General features: G+C 39.1%; 1 protein-coding gene across 2 annotated transcripts in view; it reads right to left on the bottom strand.

The window, feature by feature from the left end:
- The window catches only part of LOC124596012, a 137,879-nt gene that overhangs the window by 72,750 nt on the left and 41,610 nt on the right, over nucleotides 1-23,519 (bottom strand). For both annotated transcript variants that reach the window (XM_047134967.1, XM_047134966.1), the window contains exons 5-7: nucleotides 19,963-20,196; nucleotides 9,284-9,555; nucleotides 249-709 (exon numbers count right to left, since the gene is read on the bottom strand). In XM_047134967.1, the coding sequence (XP_046990923.1) occupies nucleotides 249-709; nucleotides 9,284-9,555; nucleotides 19,963-20,196 (967 nt within the window). The remainder of the gene's footprint in view (nucleotides 1-248; nucleotides 710-9,283; nucleotides 9,556-19,962; nucleotides 20,197-23,519) is intronic.

Below are 23,519 nucleotides of genomic sequence, written 5' to 3'. Positions count from 1 at the left end.
CCATTGTTTGACTGAAGAGAAAAATTATTACTACTTCGAACAAAAATTTCTAATCCATGTTGTTACTAGCAGAAACTTTGACAAATCACCATGCTGATAGACAATAACCTGTTTAATTTCTTTCAAATCCCTATACACAACATAAGTATAGAGTTATAAATAATTTAAGCTCTCTGAAGAAACTCAAAATTAAAATTACTGCAATAACTTCTGATATAAATATATCAAGCAATCTCGTTTATACTCACCAATAAGTATCTCACAACAAGTCTCCTTCAGAAGTTTGTCTTCTGCAGCAGTAGGGCGATAAATCTTCTCTGTGGCAAGCAATATGGCAATGATACTCAGTAAAACAATGCTCTGGACTTCTTTACACATATTAAGCAAGGGAAACTTTTGTAACACTTTCAGGTACAGATGGCACAAATCTACATTGTAAATCAAACCATTTGTCAATGTAGGCACTGTTTCTTGTTCAGTTTCACAGTAAGCATTTATTAATGCTGCCATTTTTGCCACTGTCTCTGCAAAACTACTTGAATCAGTTTCTGGAACACAGCAAAGAGGATCAATCTTGGAGAGTACATCTCTTGCCAGTTTCAAAGAGAGAATTGCAGCATCACTGTCAGGCTCAGCTTTTCTCTTAACTTTCACAAAACACTTGCGAGTTTTTATTAATACAGCCCAGAGCAAGGTCAATATAAATGGTCTGGAAAAGAAAAATGTAAAAATCATTTAAAATATAATCAGGTAATACTATCAGTTCATGCAACAATAGTCAAATTAACATTAAATGTCAGTGTGTTGGAGAAAATTATTCCATTAGACTTATCATATTATATTTAGTGATTTTCTCAACTCTTCTACAGGCAGATATCCTAAATAACTTCTTCTAAATAGGAAGGATAAAACAGGAAGGAGAGAAAAAAAATCCACACCTCTATGTGTTTGTCACTAAGCTAGTGGTTTCTCATTGCTGCATACAGCTTCACTTCTAATTTGGTGGTGTAGTAACAGTAAATAACAAAGCAACATTGCACTATAGACGAGTGTTCCTCCGAGAAGCATAGGAAGAAAGTGCCCATGAAAGTATAAGACTTGGTGAATTCCTAGTTAACTCATTGGTGAGTTTCACAATAACATGGCTTGCCATTACACAAACTACACAGAAATTATGAACATTTAACAGAAAGTGCACAAACAAGGATTCTAATAGCAAATTAGTTCATGATGCGCAGAATACGTTCATTACAAATAAATCATCAATAGTGAAATCTAATACTACCAAAATACAGCACTCCTTCACAGTAGAGTTAAGATGGAAAGAAATGATGAGAAATTAAACAAGGAAAATAAAATTATCTTTAAGAGAACTAATTCCAACATAGGAAACACTTTTGGTGGAATGATACTGAGTAAACACCCATTTGCACATACACTCAGGGCAGGGAGGGAGGGAAAGAGGGAACAAGAAAACTGTAATTTCTCTACAAAACAAAACTTGCAAGATATCATCCACTGGGCCTCTGTTTTATCAAAGGTAATAGACAAATGACATTTAACACTCAAGAACTGATGTTCAGTATCAACAAACACAACTTTATATCTCAATTCTCAAAAAAGTGCATGTGGAACTACAGGAGGAATCATAAAATCAACAAGTCCAAATTCCAAATAGGGTATCACCAGAATTATGCAGAATGTTTGGGAAATGCAACAAATTTCAATAATAATATAATTCAGGTTTGTCATCAACAAGAAAGTCTGCAACTCTAGTGACAGTGAATCATTATTCTAAAGTCTGGAACACATATCATTTAGATGTTGGAAAATGTAGAATCCTTCAGTGCATAGGAGAAAGTGCAAATCGTTTCAAATAAAAATGAAAGTAAATAACACAAACAAGCAAAAATTCACATTTAAAATGAATACAGTAATCACAGGCAGAAGTATATGGAAATTAAGACATAAATTTCTCCCTTTTCACAGATGATCTAGCAATCTTCTTTCAATTTTATTCAAAAAAACAGCAGAATCCATGATAAAATTAGGTGATAAAGAGTAAAAGAAATTTGCAGTACATGGTAAATTATAACACCTGAATGCCAGTATGCATTAGAAACATTTTGAATGGAAAAAGTACACAATATATTACATGGAAAATTTTTGAATCAAAATTCATAATAAAATGGGTGGAACTAAGAAGCAACCATACTAGTATTAAAATTTTGTAAGTATATCACAGCTCACTGCACAACAAATATTTAAATTCATCTTCAATGCTAATAAGCAAACATATGAGTGACTTATGTATTATTTCTGTGTCTTTTGGAATGGTGATCAGCCAGGTCATCACATTCTACATGTTGTCTTCTCTTGACTCAAATCATGTTGCTTTCAAAGGCATTTTCAGCTTGATGAAACACCCAAAAGTCATACAGCTACATCATGGTGGTAGGGAGCCTGACTAATGACGCATACATTGTGTTCGGTGAGGAAAGTCTAAATCATATACACAGAATGGCCAGGTGCATTACCACGGTGGAGCTGCTAAGTTGTTGCTGCCCACAGATCTGGCAATTTGCACTGCACAGCATCACAAAGGTGATGAAAACTCTCTGGTAGTGTTCCTTTGGGATGGTTTGGCCTTGGGGGTGTGTAACCACAACGGACCACCCCTGTGAGTCGAAGAAAATAGTTAACATGATAGGGAAGTTGGATATTTCCACTGTAAAGATGTTCAGAAAGCTTGGGTTACTGTTTGCACTATCAGCATATCATGTGCCATTTCCAGGCAGTATTGCTTCTACTTCCTTGCCAGCAGTTACAGTATGAATTTTGTGGACTATCTGCTCATGCACAAATCATTGATCACAATTGAATGTATCTACCCAACGCTTCCCCGAACGTCATTTGCAAGTTCTTACAATGTGAAACAATGATCCTCCATGAGTAAAGTCCACACTTGCTCAATGACATGATCATTTTGGCTTGTTGAGGGTCCACTTGATGCGCAGTCATCTTTGAAGCCATTGTACCTTTGTGTTGCTCATGGCATTGCTCTGAATGCCTGTTGAATCTTGTAGGAAAGAAGAAGGTTCAATACTTTTTCAACACACCTCATATGTTACTACATGCAGTATTGTTACTGTTATATCTATGAGGTTCATAGCAACCAAACACAGAATACTAGCAGCCGAAGAGTTCCAACTTCTACAGACTCAGAAATAATGAGCCCAGTGATGAACAGAAGTGCAACAAACAGCAAGTTAAAGCAATCTTTGTCATTGCTGCAGGAAGTAAAAATGATCGAACAGAAGTTTTTTGTTCAGGACGACAGTATATGCTAGTCACTCGTTTTTGCTTCCTACAGTAATGACAAAGATCGCCTTAACTTACTATTTATAATTATGGAAAGGACAGATTACTACTCAATGTAAAGATGAAACACTGGGCACAGACAGGCACAATGAAAAGACTGTTACACAAACCTTTCATCACAAAAGAAAAACACCTATGCATTCACACATCAAGCTCACATCCCACATACATGACTGCTATCTCTGCTCAGGCTCAGTCTGGTCTGAGCAACGATAGTGGTCAGATGTGTGTGAGGTGTGCTTGATGTGTGAATGCGTGTGTGTTTTTCTTTTGTGATGAAGGGTTTTTCCAAATGCTTAATGTGTACCAGTCTTTTCATTATGCCTATCTGCAATTCAATGTGGCATCTTTACGGTGAGTACCAACCTACTCTTTCCATCATGCACCTGATCATGCATGGACAGAGCTGGTCATAGTGTCATGACACCAAGCCATCAGAGGTGTGCATGATGCAAAGCCAGTGGCCAAGGCAGTGACTGACAACCATCGGTATCCACTTAGGGCACCGGCCAAACCCATGGGCCCAGGCAGCAGAGCCCAGATGGAACTGCTGTGAGCAAATAAAACAGCATATGGGACTGGTGGCCATGAAGCAGCTCCTCTGGGCTACTATTGCCAACTGGAATGAATCTATATAAACTCAAGAACCTATTGAGAGCTTCCTCGGCAGAAGATTGAGTGATGATTTTTCATCTGCGTTTTTCACCTTTCCATTGGGCTAGGGGTGAAAGGGAGGGGCTGTAACATGCCAGATACTACTCTCTGTACAAATACCTCGAGACACAAACTGCGAGTCATTGTCAGTCGCAAGGAGATATGGCAATTATTCTAGGGAAGAAAATATTTGAGGGAGCTGTGGCCATAGCTGCTGAGGACATGGAAGAACAACAAACCATATGAGGAAAATTTGAGAAAGCATCAACTACAACAAGCTGAAAGGAGTTAAGGAAGAGACATGTAAAATCAGCATGAATGCACTCCCAGGGGTGCTGGGGTGTGGGCATGGGTAAAGAGAGGCCTGTGGTGCTGCTTGATGGGTGGCACACTGTGGGCAGACTGTCACAACGTGCATGATCTCATTGTCAATATCTGGCCAAAACACAGTGGCAGGCTAGAAATTTGTATGAGAAACACCCCAATGGTTCTGATGGAAAAGGTGCACGATGTCCTGCCAAAGACAGATAGGATCACAATCCTGGGCGCCGACTCTTCAGTAGCCAACACCATCAAGAACTGGGAGGCAGTGGCGGAGAGCATATTAATTACGCAAAGGAGCCAATGATCTGCCTGGTGGTTTATCCGGCCAGCTATGTCAGACGAATTGAACAACCTGACGAAAAACAGAATCGAGCGCAACAGCCGCTGAAATCTGAGATCTAGTAATGGGAAAATCATCCAGAGTGTTTTGGGCTTTGATGTCTAAATGGAATCACAACTCTTCATCCTGTTCAAATTCTGGATAATGGCCAATCGGTAACTGAGAAAGAACATCCACATTAGCATGTTGTGCTGTGGGTCAGAAATTAATCTTATAGTTATAGTGGGACAAAAACAGAGCCCAGCACTGCAGGCAATGGGCTGTTTTGTCCGGTAAAAATGCCAAAGAACTGAAAGAGAAACCAGAGATTTATAATCATAATGGAACAAAACTTAGAACCATACAGGGATACATGCAATTTTTTGAGCATGTACACAATAGCAAGGGCTGCTTTTTCTATCTGCAAGTAGCACTATTGCAACTAATTCAGATTTTTGGAAGTGTATGCAATCGGGCATTAGGAACTGTCTGCATATTTGTGCTCGAGAGACCCAAGGCCATACTAGCAAGTGTCTGTGGCCAAATAAAATGTTGGCCTAGTTGGAAGGTAACAAAGCAATGTGCCAAGTTTTTTTCCCCTTAATTGGGTAAAAGCACATTCACAAGTGTGTGGCCAGTGAAAACTAACACCTTTAAGTAAGAGAGCATGAAGTGGCTGTGCCAATGCGGCTGCACTAGGAAGATATTTATGGTAGTATGGAATTTTTCTGAGAAAGGCTTGCAACTCTTTGACATTGGTAGAATGTGGCGAAGCTGTAATGACATTGACATTGACAAGAAGGCATGAAGACTTGACACCAGCACCTCAGACTTCAAAACCAAGATAAACGATAGATGGGCAAAAAAATGTGACTTGTCCAAGTTACATTTCAAACCAGCATCCTGTAGCACCATGAACAAGGCAAAAAGGTCCTGCAAACTTTCATCTGTTGAGAACCCGAGGTCCCAATATTGTCCAGATAGTTAACCCTTAGCTTCCCAGATCATTTTCTGTTCTCTCTCCACACACTGTCTCAAACTGATAAAAGGTGACATTAATACTACACAAAAAATGTATTCAAAATAATTTTAAAGTTTATTTTTATGGAAAAAACACATTTAAACAAAACATTGTACAAAATGAACACAATTATACATGATAAAGTTAATGCTATGGAAACTCAAATACCCTGCACTCTTTTACTTTTTGCTATATTTTTATTGTTTATTATATATGCAATAATGAAAACATAAAAAACTCCCACAAAACATTCAAAAAATGAAAATTACACAAGTAATTTTCAAATTTTTAGTTTCCTCCTCAGAGTTTTTCTTTGCACTTGGAAATTTTTGTAGAGAAATCTAATTAGACTGGATTCTTGCAACAATGACAAATATGTCTTTCTCTTCTTTTTTGGGTCACAGGTGGAGCATGTTTTGCATTTTTCCAATCATTCTACAATGACTTCTATTCTTAGTTCTGCTACACCCAAAACACGATGAATAGATAAACGAAGCTCATGGGCTATGTGACAGTTGATTCACTTTTTACCTGTAGTGTTACCAACAAGTTTGCAAGCTGCTTCAGAAATTTAAACCAGCTAACCCAAACTTTGTATGAACTGTGAAGGACAAACACATTCACTCCACTAATGTCCAACATATGGAAAAATAATGCCATTAGCCATCATTGGAAAAGGCTTCAATGACCAGCGATATGTATTTCGACTAAATATATTTCTAGTAGAACCTTTAGCTAAAGATTCAGTCTCTACAATTCCGTCTTCATCACTTTGAACACTTGTTTCATTCAAGGATTTCACAAGTGGAAAACAAATTTGTCTTCACTTTCACACTGTTCCTATTCTGATTTATGTCCACTCTCAATTTCATTGTCACTGTCTAGTCCTACATCACTTTCTAAACTGTCCTGAAAACATTTTCAAACAGTATCCTCAAAATCAGGGTCCATAACATGAACAGCAGATGAAGACTTGGCTACTGAATCTGTAACGCAAAGTCCCAGGTGCAGTCTCAGAGACTGCTAGCACGAAGGACGCAGTAATAGTATAGATTTATGCCACATTAAAGTGGCTACTGACAAACAAAATTACTGCAGCTTCAGGAAAGAACAACTAGATAATGGCGTAATCTCCTACCCCATCCCTATACATTAGCAACAGAGTAACAATAAAAGCTACTGGTCTGTCATATTGCTCCTCGGACGTTAAGAGTTAATACAACCTTGCACGAAGGCCGTGACTCACTCCAAATATCATTGGAAAATGGCAGAGGCACCAGCCATGCTGAATGGCAGGCACTGGTATCAATATAATCCAAACGGAGTACTCATTATGAGGACACATTTGGAACTATCATCCAGAGGCAGTTTCTACATAGGCTTCTCATAAGTCTCTTTTGGAAAAATACTAAATCCCAGAAATCCATGCTACGAGTTAACCAAGATGGGGCAAGGGATAGGTATCAATAAGAGACTAAAGTTGTAGACACTTAAAATCACCACAGAGCTGAAGGTTACCATTAGGTTTTTTGACAACCATCAATGGAGTAGACCATTCACTAGAGGAGACATGCATGATAACACCCAAATATCTGAGTCGATCTTGTTCCAATTTGACTTTCTCACATAAAGCTACTGGAACTGGGCGGGCACAAAAGTGGGGTGTGACATTTGTTTCATTGTGATGTGAATCTCGAGATCAGTAGCACACCCTAAACCTTCTGAAAACAGAGAGGAAAATTCTGAACAGCGTGTCCAATTGTTTGTACAGAACTTGATCCGACACCAGATGTACTTCATCAGAAATAGAGAACCCAAAATTTTTAAAGGCATCTAACCCAAATAAGTTTTCAGTGTTGACAACATCCACTACCAGAAAGGTCAAAGGCCAAACAACTGCTACGTACACTATGGATGCCGGTGATTCAAGATCTACATAGGTTTGAAAATTAAACAAAGTTACGACTTCACCCGTGTCCACTTGAATTTTTATCACCTTGTCCATCACACATACTTCAATTCAGAGTTTGTTCTTGGCTACCATCAATTAGGAAATAGTGTTTACATCCATGTTCATGTCTGGTGAAGGAGTTTGGGAGTTGCACACAGATGTAATATTTATTTATTTACTTTTTACAATGGTTGCATGTCACTGAATGTTTTGGGCACGTGGCTTGCTCATGATGAACAAAACAATAAGGGCATGCAGCCACTGTTGTGACACTGACTGTTGCTGGTGCTTACATTCATGGCCGTGACGTTGTCTTACTCCTGTGAGCTAACTGATGGTGGCCAAGGAGGAGGGGAAGCAATTGGGGCATCTTCACATCATGATTCTATCTCATATCCTGCCCCCCCTAGACACTTCAAAAGTTGAGCAACGTTCAGAACATCTGTGAGAAAGGGATTTTCACTTTGTAAAGCACGTTCAAGGATTTCCTTATCAGGAGCCAGGTGTATTATAGCATTACGAACAATCAAATCAGCTTGAGACCTGTTGGGCCTCAGTAACAAACTGGCAATGATGGATAAGCCCATGAAGTTCTGCTGCCCAAGCTCTGTATGACAGTTGCAGCTGCTTTTGACAATGGTAGAACTCAATGTGAGCAGCAATAATACAAGTACATTTGCAATGATAATTAGAGAGCAACTGACACATTTCATCAAAAGAGAGACTGGCAGGTTTCTGAAGAGGAACTAACTGACACAAAAGGTGATAAACATGAAGCAAAATCTATGACAAAAATAAAGCCTTACACAAATTGGGGTCAATGACTCCAAAAAACTTGAAAATGTTGCTGAAGGTGGTTTTCACATGTGTCCCAATCTTCCACAGAATCATCGTACGGAGGAAACAGTAGGGTTTGCATCAACACCAGTGGAACATGGCACTTCAATAAGGCTGCCACATTATTTAATGTGATGGTGAGAGCGTGCTGGTAGCCAGTGAGAATGTTGTTATTCACCAAGAGACTGAAGAACTTCTTCCACTGACTTTGTGGCTTTGTGTCAAATCAAAGAAACGAAACACTTAGAGTACAACACCGTACTCATTGCCAAGTATGTTGTAATGTTGTATAGACACAATATCAGAAGTAAAATCAACTAAGTTTTACTCTGCATCCACATACAGAGATCCACAATTACACTGACTGAAGTGAAGAACAGTGCAAAGTCTCATAAATCTAGAACACATCAATACAGAGTCTTCTAGGCGAGTGTATGGTAAACAAGTAAACATGAGTGAGGCCCAGGGCCCACCACGCCAGGCTTACACTGGGCTGTTGTACTTGCTGGATGGTCTGTGAACTTCATGAGGCAACCTCTTTAGGCCAGCCATGGAGGCACTTGTATCGTGCACTGTTTGATTACATGTGCTGGTTACAAAACTCAATTTCTGTATCAACCGCTTTATGCTTCCTTCTCTCTCTCTCTCTCTCTCTCTCTCTCTCTCTCTCTCTCTCTCTCCTTCCCTTCCCCTCGAGTTATTGCTGCTTTTATGAGCTCATAAATTTATGAAATTTCAGTGTAATGGAAAAACAACAAACTAATGAAATTTTTAAAACTACAATTTAATAAATTACCTGCTTTCCTGTATTTCTGGCTCTAACAATTTGGAGGCAAGAGATGAATCCTCTTTGAACACTTCTACTGTTCTCTCCGCCAATGTCATGAGGTCTTCTGGACTGCCACTATTTAGCAGCCCTTCACGGAACTCTCTTTCTAACAATAAATGTGGACACTCCAGAGCAGAAGAAAGTAAGTAAGACTTAACATTACGACATGATTCTTCCAAGCCTTTCACAGGATGACGTTGGAGCAACAGAGAATGCAGTTTCTGGATTACCAGCTGTCTCTGTAAACAAATTTTGAAATTTTCAATTAAAGTCAAACTTAAGATACCAACACCATTTCAAATCATGCTACATTTCAGAAAATACAGGCAGAATAGAAATATTAGTAGGATAAATTACAGACTTTTACACACACATGCTCTTTGCTTATCAAGAGGCTTAAAGGGACATGGGCTGGGAAAGTGTATTCCTGTATTTTATCTAGTTGGTTGTGTTGGCATGTTTTGTATTTATTTTCTAAAAACAACTCACCATTTTGGATAGTTTTTAATGTATTGGTAATAAAGCAATTTGAGTAAAATGCAATGAGGTTTAAAAAGTACTGTGGCAAGTGTCAGAGACAGCTGTTGTGTGTAATGATATTGGCATTTGTTTAGTGTCATTTACAAAACTTATGATAATCATATATCAGAATGCCCTCATTCCAATTCCAGTCATAATTTAAAATGCTGCATTTGGTTAACTTTGTTCTCAAAATTTTATTATTATCCTTATCCCAAAAATTGTACAATTCTTGCTGCAAATTCAGTAAAACAGCAGTCTTACATCAGATTCTATACAATCTACTGAATCATGCAAGAACAGGCAGAACTAACACAGTGAATTAAATAAGAGTCAATCTCAAATAATGCATAAATCTTGAGAATTACAAGTTTATCCAAGACTGGAATCACAGAAATCAAATATTTCAGACTGGAGGATTCTTACTTTGGAAATGAAAGGCAATGGAGAGAAATGAAAGGGTAGATAAGTGATAACAAAAAAACTCTTGTCAAGTGCTAACAGTACTATGACAAAAGACACCAAGAAGCTGGACAGAGGAAGCAGGGAGCAAGGGGGATAGCAGGACACAAGGATACAAAGGACAGAGAGAGATCACCCAGGTGCAGGCATGAGTAGTTGTATATTAAGCACAAGGATACTGAAGAGGGAGGGAACATCTGAAAAACATTATTGGGGAGGGGAGGGGAAGGGGGAGGGATGGGAAGGGGGAGGGGGAGAGGGAGAGGGAAAGGGAAAGGGAGAGGGAGAGGGAGAGGGAGGGGGAGGGGAAGGGGGAGAGGGATAGGGAGAGGGAGAGGGAGGGAGAGGGGGAGAGTGGAGGAGGGGGAGGGGGGGGGAGGGAGGGACGGGTTGCAATTCAAGACAGATGCAGAAAACTTAGAAAACAGTGCACAACAGGCCACACAGGCTTATAAACTTATTTAAAGTGCAGGGTACATAGAAGTAAGAAGCTGGGGAAAGGACGACATCTCTGCCCAATCTCTTTGCCTTTACATATGTCTGCCTGTGTCTGTATATGTGTGGATGGATGTGTGTGTGTATGCACAAGTGTATACCTGTCCCTTTTTCCCCCCTAAGGTAAGTCTTTCCACTCCCGGGATTGGAATGACTCCTTACCCTCTCCCTTAAAACCCACATCCTTTCGTCTTTCCCTCTCCTTCCCTCTTTCCTGATGAAGCAACCTTGGGTTGCGAAAGCTTGAAATTTGTGTGTGTGTGTGTGTGTGTGTGTGTGTGTGTGTGTGTGTGTGTGTGTGTGTGTGCGTGTGTGGTTGTGTGTGTGTGTGTGTGTGTGTGTGTGTGTGTTTTTCTATTGTGTCTATCTACCAGAACTTTCTTGTTTGGTAAGTCACAGCATCTTTGTTTTTTATATATATTTACCCACGTGGAATGTTTCTTTAGAAATCACATGAAATCAGCAGAAGGAATCACTTGTGAGTCCAAAAGTGCTACCAGCAATCCAGTTAACACAATGACTGTGTGTAGGTAATTAAAATGAATGGGGTAAAATGGTCGAGCAGCTCCTCATAAGTCACACATCTCTGTAGTAAATGCTAAACTACACTTAAGGCAGTGTAAAGAGCACTGCTATTAGACAGTGGATGATTGGAAATGAGTGATGGATCCTGCTACCCCTTAGCAAACCAATGAGAGAGCTTGGGTTTGGCAAATGCCCGGAGAATGTTACCTGTAATTATATGCAGAGCCAACTGTGAAGTTTGGAGGAGGTGGTGTTGCGGTATGAGGGTGATTTTCATGGTCAGGGTGTGGTCTCCTTGTTGCACTTAAGGAAACACTAAACACAGAATGATATGAACACATTTTACAGCATTGTATGTTGCGTACAGCAGAGGAACCTTTCAGAGATGTTGACTGATTGTGTCGGCATGACAATGCTCACTATCATAAAGCACCACCTGTGAGGCAATAGTTTGTGGACAATAACATTGCTAAAACAGACTTGACTGCCCAGCATCTCTGACCTGAACACAGTGGTGTGTACCCCTGGGATGATTTAGAATGTCAACTTCACTCCAAACTCCAGTGTTCAACATCACTACTTTCCCTGGATTCAGCTCCTGGGGAAAAATGGGCTGCCAGTCACCCACAGGCATCCAGACACCTCACTGAAACTGCCCCCCCCCCCCCCCCCCCCGAGTTCAAGGCATAATAAAGTTGAAGTGTGGATACACCCCATATTAACATCCACCAATAAATTCCTGATACTTTTGATCTGATAGTGTATACCACCACTAATTCATTGTCACATGGATTATATCTTTCTGAAAGAGACCCAGGTAGAAGGTTTGTCCCACACATTGGCCAAGCACTTCTACACCTGTCCTGCCTCTGGTATATTCACTCCCATTAATGAAAGCAACCATATTATTTATCAACTTCACTGTGTGGTTCTGTACAAAACACAGCCTGTGAATGAATGAATGTTTTAGTAATCATGCTGAACTACAAAAAAAGTAGCAACCTAGCACCTGGAGGGAACTCCCAAATCACAAACGATTTCCCATGTGTTGTAGCCAAAGCAGGGGAAAAAATGTTGTCATAGTTGGTGTAATAAAGATGACCAAAAAAATGTATGACAATACATGCCATTAACATAAAAGTATACCCTAAATCCAACAATTTTCAACAAATGCTCCTGATCATTTTGTGCTTCACAGGTGATTCATGTAAATATTAATAAGAACCAACACAGCTGTATTAACATACATTTATTATGGCACAACCAGATTCATTCAGTGATGATGTTCACTAAACGAAACCAGTCTTGACATAGTAAATGTACATTAATACAGCTGTGGTGGTTCTTATTAATACCGATTTTCAATAAACTATCTTGTGTGCCAATTATGGAACATACACTGTGCTCTCATATGATGACTTTTCCAGAGACCAAAAAACTCCTATGTAAGAGCTGCCAAGGTTTCCACACTCACCAGTTACATTAAATCCAGCTTTCTCTGTTCTTTCAAGAGATTCATTGGGCAGTGGATGGCAGAGCTCATCTTGATTCTGTGTTTTTTGACTCCTAGAAAGCCTGGTAAATAAATTACACATGGAGTATTAGCACTGATGTGCAATTAGAATGAGGAGACTTCTACCAAATAGGACTATGTATGTTGTTCTTAATGGGGAAAACATAATCAGAAACACAGACAGCATCTGTCTGGCATCACTCGAAGTAATGTGTGGCTGTTATTGTTCATATAAATATACCGGGTGGTTATAATTAGACTTTTGTATTTAACACATTATAACATGGAAACTAATTACCAAATGAGTACCAAAGTTGGTAACATCAATGTCCAGAGTATGGGGTGCATGATTTCCATGTGTTACCATGCCACAGTCCAGTTCCAACTATGGCCACCAGGTGCCATGATCAGTCATCGTGATTCAGAGTCTCACACACCTGAGCAGTCGTAGTGCATTTGTTGACATGTCAACATGAGCTTGGACAAAAGGAGCAGGGCATTATTGTTGAGGCTCTATTATGAAAACAACAGTAATGATGCAGCTGCACTTCGAGAATATTGCTGGCTGAAAGGATTATGGAAGCGTCCTCTTTCTCCACCTGCTGTGCGGAGCATGATGAAGAAGTTCGAATCAACTGTAGAACTGGGCGTCGTTCCGGAAAGAGACCAACGACCGGTTGCACCACAGGTGATTGATGAAATCTCTGTTGCTATGACAGACAATTCTGCATGCAATTCCCGATTGCAACCAGTGTGCTTGACGTGCCATGACAGTTGAACTTCTTGTAGTCCACTGTATGGCAGGTGCTTTGAACCATTCTCAAATGGTATCCATACAAGATCCATATCGTCCAACAGCTTGCACCACAGGATGCACAAAGAAGTGTTGACTTTGCTCTCCACCTTCTCGTAAGGACTGAAGTTGAAAAGGGCTGGTCGTGGACCATCATACAGACAGACGAAGCTCATTTTTCTCTGATGGGTAAGGTGAGTGCACAAAATTGCCGAGTGTGGGGATCTTTACCTCCAGTCGCTGTGCATGAAGTTCCTCTGTATGGCGAACATGTCACCATATGGTATGGCTTCACAGCTACATTCATCACTGGCCCAGTCTTTTTTGAACAGGCTGGTGCTCAAGGACCAAAGACATGCAGTGTGACTGGCCAGCGTTACTGAGATATGCTTCGCCAGCATGTCATAGCCACCCTAAAGGAGAGAGATGCATTGAAATCAACAGTTATCACTGAAGATGAGGTCCCACTGCACATCGCTCTTAAAGGTCACCTGTTTCCCTGAAATACATTTGGAAATGAATTATCAGCTAGTTGTTTCCAAATGCTTGATTGGCACGATCACTTGATCTCATTCCCTGTGATTTCTCGTTATGGGGCTATCTGAAGGAAAGGATTTACCAGGGGAATATTCACACCTGTGCTGATCTGAAGCACAGCATATCAAGAGAGGTAGCCAGTATATCCATGAACATGCTTTGTTCTGCTGTGCAGAATGCAGTCCTAAACTTTCAGACTTGTTTGGACACTGATGGGAACCATATTGAGCCCAATTGTAGCAGTAATGGTACTGGTATGTAATGGTACAATGTACCACAGCAGCACATTAAAAGTGCTTCAATTGAGTTGATTATGCGTAATTTCACTTCCCCATGTGCTTGACATTAATGTCACCAAGTTTGGTCCTCGTACGGCAATTAGTTTCTGTGTTATAACATATTAAATAAGAAAAGTTTAATTATAACTACCCAGTATATTCAAGTCTCCTGCTGCTGCTTTGTCTATACAACGAATCTCTGCTGGTGAGAAAGAGGTATGGGCCTTTCATGATTATAAAAGAATATTTCAATAAGTCAGTTACATTTCGTGTACAGCAGTGTATAACTTAATATAATGGAAGGAAACATTCCACGTGGGAAAAATTATATATAAAAACAAAGATGAGGTGACTTACCGAACAAAAGCGCTGGCAGGTCGATAGACACACAAACAAACACAAACAAACACACAAAATTCAAGCTTTCGCAACAAACTGTTGCCTCATCAGGAAAGAGGGAAGGAGAGAGGAAGACGAAAGGAAGTGGGTTTTAAGGGAGAGGGTAAGGAGTCATTCCAATCCCGGGAGCGGAAAGACTTACCTTAGGGGGAAAAAAGGACAGGTATACACTCGCACACACGCACATATCCATCCACACATACAGACACAAGCAGACATATTTAAAGGTTTAAGCTTTAAATATGTCTGCTTGTGTCTGTATGTGTGGATGGATATGTGCGTGTGTGCGAGTGTATACCTGTCCTTTTTTCCCCCTAAGGTAAGTCTTTCCGCTCCCGGGATTGGAATGACTCCTTACCCTCTCCCTTAAAACCCACTTCCTTTCGTCTTCCTCTCTCCTTCCCTCTTTCCTGATGAGGCAACAGTTTGTTGCGAAAGCTTGAATTTTGTGTGTTTGTTTGTGTTTGTTTGTGTGTCTATCGACCTGCCAGCGCTTTTGTTCGGTAAGTCACCTCATCTTTGTTTTTATATATAGTGTATAACTTAATGTGCACCAAATAAAAAGCAGCAACAAGGCTCATAAACACTGGTGGATTCATAAGCTTCTTAAACAGCTAAACAGACAAGGGTGGCTTAAAACAGATGATGGAATGGGATACAGAAATTCCTTGTAGATGAGTACAGAAGATTTCAAAAAATTCCATAGATGGGTGAATGATGCATTTTGAAGGAAGATAACAATCTCAAACTGGCAATTTCTGCTTCCATCAGATTAGCAATCACAATTCACACTCATAATTCACTGCACACTATTCGAGCAACAAGCAGTGAATTATGTAACTTCCTAGCAAAAGAACACATGAATCCAAAAATTGTGGTTTTTAATTTTTTTTACACAAAAAGTAAAAGTTTCTGAAAAACTACTTCAGCAAGGGATACAGTTCTGATTCATTTACATAAAGAAAAATTTTTCAGCAGCATAGCACACAACTCTGCTTTCAGCTTTCTACCTCCCACGAATCAAATCTAGATGCGGACATTACTCTTAGTGTGGCAAGGTGAAAAAGCCTGCCACAAAGAGACTGCAATAAACAATTGCGGCAATGAGTCTGAACAAAGGATAAATGTGTACTACAATTTACAACAGGAGTGCTGTCATGGATACGCATCTACATGATCAGGAAGGTTTTTTTTTAGCATGCTCCTCTTAGGCAGCTTCTGGTAGATGATGTGCAACAATTCACACGAGCGCGCGCACGCGCCCACACACACACACACACACACACACACACACACACACACACACACACACACACACACATTGTTGCTACAAGATGTCACTCTGAATGACAGGTAAATATGGAAAAGGCAATATTCATGCCTTCTAAGAACTTTCCTGGTACACACTGCTTAAATCCTTTAAGTTATATGACAGCAATGATACTCAGTTACATAGACTTCTCTGAATTCTAGGCATAACTCTACACAGGGACCTGTAAACAAATTTATTGCGGTGTCGACAAGTTGTCCTGTAGATACTTAGTGCTACCTGTGTGACCCCATCGTGGGTTGCTAGTTATATGTACAAATAACCTAGTTGATACTGTCTGTAGCCCTATGAGGCAATTCCCAAGTAGAGACGGGTGAGAGCACTAGTATTGCTATTAGGGACTTTAGGCACCACAGCAGTGGGAGCACTGTGAATAGTGCTCGGAATATACCCAATAGGCATCACCACCTAATGCAGGGCGCAATACACTGGCTGAAGGTAGGTAAACATGAAAAGTTGTCAGAAATCACAGAGGAGAATTTCCAAACCCTGCAATCACTAAAGTCTCAAAAAAGAGATACATGGCAAAAGGAGTGGGACACCAGCAATAATGCACAACTTCTTCCCAACAACTAAAAGCAGCTGGCAATGAGACATAGTGACTCCAGCCAGGGTATAGCCCACTTGATGACTGACCACAGCCCTTCTCCTGCATGAATCTCAGACAGGAGACAGAATGCATCATGCGGAGAAAGTGTCTCCAGAATACACACTCTTCCATAGGTACATTCTGGACCATACAAAACTGCTGCACTCGACAAACAAAGAAATTTTGGCAACCACTATGAGATTCTAGAATATGGATAGAACTAAATACTGTTTCAGTAACATATCCAGGACACTATACAAAGAATACAGACAAAGACAAATATACAGACAGACAACACAACACACAGTATCTGTAGGGAAATCCAGTGAAGGTACTTCAAATGAGGATAGCACAGACATAGAGAACAAAACCGAGAAATGTATAAAACCAAATGATCCATAATGAAAAAACTTGAAAATACAATGACACTAATAGCAAAATTAGTCATTATTACATGAATATGCATAGACTAGACATACAGCCCAAACAGAGTTAGTCACACACACACACACACACACACACACACACACACACACACACACACACACACACACACCCCAGAATTCCTGGACAAGGGCGAACACATTTAGTTTATATATAAAACAACATTAAAAATAAATCTCATTTTCTGGTATAGTACCTGCTAAGAAAATGTAAAAGTGACCCAAAAATAACTAGGACAAGATCATGTCCAGTAACTGTACATGAAAGGATACATAAAAAGTATATAAACTTAGAAGTTGGCCTCAGATGCACAGAACAGAGACTCCAGTGTTTCAAAGACCCTGTATCTTAACAGAATAAGACATTAGAATAATTTAATCCACAGGCACCACATGCTGTCCAGTAAGATTATTATTATTATTATTATTATTATTATTATTATTATTATTATTACTATTATCACTTTTCATGGCTTCATGGAATGGCACAAGTCTTTTATAATCATCACACGCTTTTATCTCAATCAATTTGAGCTTTATGACAGGACAATTGTAAAATGAACTATGAATCAATATGTACTTTAGACATGATGACTGTAAACTACTTAACAGATGTAAAACTTTACAGTAATAAATAACTAAGTTGTTAAAAACTTGTAATGAAATGGACAGGGAAACTTGCAGATGATCAGAATTTGGTAAAAAGATTAGCAGCTGACTCAACACACAAGGAAGTAACAGATCTGGTATTATTTGTATATGCAATCAGCAGTCAGTCACTGGAATCAGGCACAAGCTGCAGGTATCTAGGAGTTTCTATGTGCAGCAATTTAATATGGAATGGACACATAAAAACAGCTTTAGTGAATGCACAAGCCTGACTCATGTCCATCTAACTTCAGTTGTTGCCAAGTTATATAACCAGAAAAGGTAGGAAAGCTTCAAAGTAAAACAGAAGTGATTTCTGGCAATTCCCAAGGTAGTGTTATAGGCCCTTTGCTGTTACTTATCTATATAAACGAATTGGGAGGCAATGTGAGCAGCCATCTTAGGTTGTTTGCAGATGATCCTGTTGGTTATCGACCAGTAAAGTCATCAGGAGATCAAAACAAATTTCAAAACAATTTAGAAAAGACATCTGTATGGCGTGAAAACTGGCAATTGACCCTAAATAACGGAAAGTGTGAGGTCATCCACATGAGTGCTAAAAGGAATCTGTTAAACTTTGGTTACATGATAAATAAGTCAAATTTAAAGGCCGTAAATTCAACAAAATACCTAGGAATAACAATTACAAACAACCTAAATTGGAAGCAACATATAGAAAATGTTGTGGGGAAGGCTAACCAAAGACTGCGTTTTATTGGCAGGACACTTAGAAAATGTAACAGATCTACTAAAGAGATTGCCTACACTATGCTTGTCCGTCCTCTTTTAAAATACTGCTGTGTGGTGTGGGACCCTTAGCAGACAGGATTGACAGAATACATCGAAAAAGTTCAAAGGGAGGCAGCGCGTTTTATATTATCATGAAATAGAGAAGAGAGTGTCACTGAAATGATACATGATTTGGTGTGGACATTATTGAAACAAACGCATTTTTCGTTGCGGTGGAATTTTCTCACGGAATTTCAATCACTAACTTTCTCCTCTGAATGCGAAAATATTTTGTTGACCTACATAGGGAGAAACAATCGCCATAATAAAATAAGAGAAATCAGAGCTCACATGGAAAGATATAGGTGTTTGTTTTTTCCGTGCACTATACAAGACTGGAATAATAGAGAATTGTGAAGGTGGTTTGATGAACCCTCTGCCAGGCACTTAATGTGATTTGCAGAGTACAGATGTCAATGTTGATGTAGATGTAGATGTAGATGAAAGAAGAGCTGCATAATTCATCACAAGTTTGTGTATTCATTGTGGGAGTATTACAGAAATGTCCAAAAAACTCCATTAGGGGTGGTGGGTATCACAGTGAGGCTCACTCACAAAGTTCTGGGAGACCACATTCGCAAATGAGCCAAGAAAAATAATACTTCTCCCAGCACACATGAATTCAGATTGTTTGTATGGTAAATTACGCAGTAAAGAAATGGTTTCCTTTCAACTGCAAGTAGTACTGTGTTTTGATTGGTTTGACATGTAAAGTTTGCATTTGGCTGTCAGTGAGACGACGGTCAACACAGAAAAGTAATCATTAATTATTTCAACATAAAGGCTTGGGAGGATAGTGTCACTGCCAACAAACAATAATATCAATATAAATCTGCAGTGAAACAAGTAAAATCCAACAGAGTAGCAAACACTCAACGTATCAATCATTTGATATTTATGACCATAAATAAAATTTATGTATTTTCCTTATTATTGATTTGTCTTTGATTTTCTCCAACCATATTTCCTATAAGTTTCTAAGTGACTCTCTAATTATCTTAATGAAGAAATTTATGGATTGTGTCACTTTATATTCGTTCCCACATCTACAACTGTCTTTTCAATGCATTTTTTAAAATCTTTATTTCATTAATTTTATTTTTTTACGATTCTCTTCACACATACATTTAGTTGCATATTTATTCTTTTGAGAGGACATCATCTTGTCACAATTCTATCTGCAGGTTACTTAACATTCCATTCCAAAGTAATATGCACAATACCATGGGGACTCACTCTATATTTTCATAATTTCATCAAAAATTTAGCAAAGTACTGATTACCAGTCCCATTATGAATGTAAAAAGAAAGTATAAAGTATCTCACCAATATGTCCTTGCAAGGTTGTTCTCCAAAGTTGATTACTCTTTGTGTAAGGAGTGCCCAGATGTCCGGTGACAAATAGCGATGCAATGGTGTCAAATTAGTTGCAGTCAAATCTTCAACATGGGGAACAGAAATCTCTGGAGTGTATGTATCCTCACAATAATATAACAATAAAATATGCAGCTGTCCCCAACAATGGCATGTTTTCAAATATGACACCACTAACCTGGGTCTCTGAAAAAAGGGCACAAAAGCAGTCAGTTTGGAATCATTATGTTATGTCCCATGACACTTATTCCACAGAAATTGTAGTCTCCTTGATGAGGAAAGAAGTCAAAGAAGTAGCTTTTACTAAGGTGCAAGTCAATAATGTGGAATTTATAATATAAACTTAACATTGATAAAATTATAATTAAAACCATTGTACAATAAATACTGCTAACTGAAATCCACATTACTTTTCAGATCCCTATGAAGAAACTCTACAATGAGGTAGAAAGTCCTTTAATTTTTGAAACTCAACTACATTTCTTAAATAACATTATCCCCTGAAATCTTTTTGAGATTGTTTTTAGTTCTGGTGTTATGATTGTGCTACATACTACTTTGTGAGCAAAGAATAACAACACAGGGCATCAAAGGGTGTCCTCAGTATCCAAAATTATAAAGATGGTGAAGGATCTTAATTTGAGTACTCCGATATGTTCAGAAATGAATATTTAGTACTGTATTGTCACACAGTTTACACTTTATAACAATAACTTAACTCATAACAACTGTTCAACATGCTAAGCATGAGTTTCAATGCATGCATTGCAATGCTGTCAATGGAACTGAATGCTGCATTCACAATCTTTTGACGTCATTGCTTGCACGCACCATTACACTAACCCACACACCAAAACAAAAAGACAAAACTGACAACACATATGACGACATTGAACATGAAGTAGAAACGAATTTAGTAAACTTTTATGAATGGGCAGAAAACAATACCTTCAATACCTTATCGGAACAGGTAACTGAAGTATGTAATGATTTTGGAATTAGTCAAATTGTGGAATAACCAGGTAAGTCAGAAGCACACAGTGTGTTATGTGAAAATGACTCTCATGAATCTGAATAGACATGAAGCCCACACCTACTACAGTAGAACAAGTTTATATGCCAACTAGCTCTGCAGATGACGAAGAAATTGAAGAAATATATGATGAGATAAAACAAATTATTCAGAAAGTGAAGGGAGATGAAAATTTAATAGTCATGGGTGACTGGAATTCGACAGTAGGAAAAGGGAGAGAAGGAAACATAGTAGGTGAATATGGATTGGGGGTAAGAAATGAAGAGGAAGCCGCCTGGTAGAATTTTGCACAGAGCACAACTTAATCATATCTAACATTTGGTTCAAGAATCATAAAAGACGGTTGTATACATGGAAGAAGCGTGGAGATACTCGAAGGTATCAGACAGATTATATAACGGTAAGACAGAGATTTAGAAACCAGGTTTGAAATTGTAAGACATTTCCAGGGTCAGATGTGGACTCTGACCACAACCTATTGGTTATGAACTGTAGATTAAAACTGAAGAAACAGCAAAAAGGTGGGAATTTAAGGAGATGGGACCTGGATAAACTGACTAAACTAGAGGTTGTACAGAGTTTCCGGGAGAGCGTAAGGGAACAATTGACAGGAATGGGGGAAAGAAATACAGTAGAAGAAGAATGGGTAGCTTTGAGGGATGAAGTAATGAAGGCAGCAGAGGATCAAGTAAGTAAAAAGACGAGGGCTAGTAGAAATCCTTGGGTAACAGAAGAAATATTGAATTTAATGGATGAAAGGAGAAAATGTAAAAATACAGTAAATGAAGCAAGCAAAAAGGAATACGAACGTCTCAAAAATGAGATCGACAGGAAGTGCAAAATGGCTAAGCAGGGATGGCTAGAGGATAAATGTAAGGATGTTGAGGCGCATATCACTAGGCGTAAGATAGATACTGCCTACAGGAAAATTAAAGAGACCTTTAGAGAAAAGAGAACCACTTGCATGAATGTCAAGAGTTCAGCTGGAAACCCAGTTCTAAGAACAGAAGAGAAACCAGAAAAGTGGAAGGAGTATACAGAGGGTCTATATAAGGGCGATGTACTTGAGGACAATATTATGGAAATGGAAGAGACTGTAGATGAAGATGAAATGGGAGATATGATACTGCGTGAAGAGTTTGACAGAACACTGAAAGACCTGAGTCGAAACAATGCCCGGGAGTAGACAACATTCCATTAGAACTACTGACAGCCTTGGGAGAGCCAGTCCTGACAAAACTCTACGATCTGGTGAGCAAGATATATGAGACAGGCGAAATACCCACAGACTTCAAGAAGAATATAATAATTCCAATCCCAAAGAAAGCAGGTGTTGACAGATGTGAAAATTATCAAACTATTAGTTTAAAAGTCACGGCTGCAAAATACTAACGTGAATTCTTTACAGACGAATGGAAAAACTGGTAGAAACCGACCTCGGGGAAGATCAGTTTGGATTCTGTAGAAATACTGGGACACGTGAGGCAATACTGACCCAACGACTTATCTTAGAAGATAGACTAAGGAAAGGCAAACCTACGTTTCTAGCATTTGTAAACTTAGAGAAAGCTTTTGACAATGTTGACTGGAATACTCTCTTTCAAATTCTGAAGGTGGCAGGGATAAAATACAGGGAGCAAAAGGCTATTTTCAATTTGTACAGAAACCAGATGGCAGTTATAAAGAGTCAAGGGGCATGAAAGGGAAGCAGTGGTTGGGAAGGGAGTGAGACAGGGTTGTAGCCTCTCCCCGATGTTATTCAATCTGTATATTGAGCAAGCAGTAAAGGAAACAAAAGAAAAAATCGGAGTAGGTATTTAAATCCACAGAGAAGAAATAAAAACTTTGAGGTTCGCCGATGACATTGTAATTCTGTCAGAGTCAGCAAAGGACTTGGAAGAGCAGTTGAACGGAGTGGACAGCATCTTGAAAGGAGGCTATAAGATGAACATCGACAAAAGCAAAATGAGGATAATGGAATGTAGTCGAATTAAGTCGGGTGATGATGAGGGAACTAGATTAGGAAATGAGACACTTAAAGTAGTAAAGGAGTTTTGCTATTTGGGGAGCAAAATAACTGATGATGGTCGAAGTAGAGAGTATATAAAATGTAGACTGGCAATGGCAAGGAAAGCATTTCTGAAGAGGAGAAATTTGTTAACATCGAGTATAGATTTAAGCGTCAGGAAGTCATTTCTGAAAGCATTTGTATGGAGTGTAGCCATGTATGGAAGTGAAACATGTACGATAAATAGTTTGGACAAGAAGAGAATAGAAGCTTTTGAAATGTGGTGCTACAGAAGAATGTTGAAGATTAGATGGGTAGATCACACTAAGCAGATTCAGAAGGATGTAGGTTGCAGTAGGTACTGGGAGATGAAGAAGCTTGCACAGGATAGAGTAGCATGGAGAGCTGCATCAAACCAGACTCTGGACTGAAGACCACAACAACAAAAACAACAACAAATCTGGATAC

This window comes from Schistocerca americana, chromosome 2 (assembly GCF_021461395.2).
Source record: "Schistocerca americana isolate TAMUIC-IGC-003095 chromosome 2, iqSchAmer2.1, whole genome shotgun sequence".
In the NCBI taxonomy this organism is placed as follows: Eukaryota; Metazoa; Arthropoda; class Insecta; order Orthoptera; family Acrididae; genus Schistocerca; species Schistocerca americana.
The sequence above is the reverse complement of the archived record's forward strand: the minus strand, read 5'-3'. Positions and strand labels throughout refer to the sequence as shown.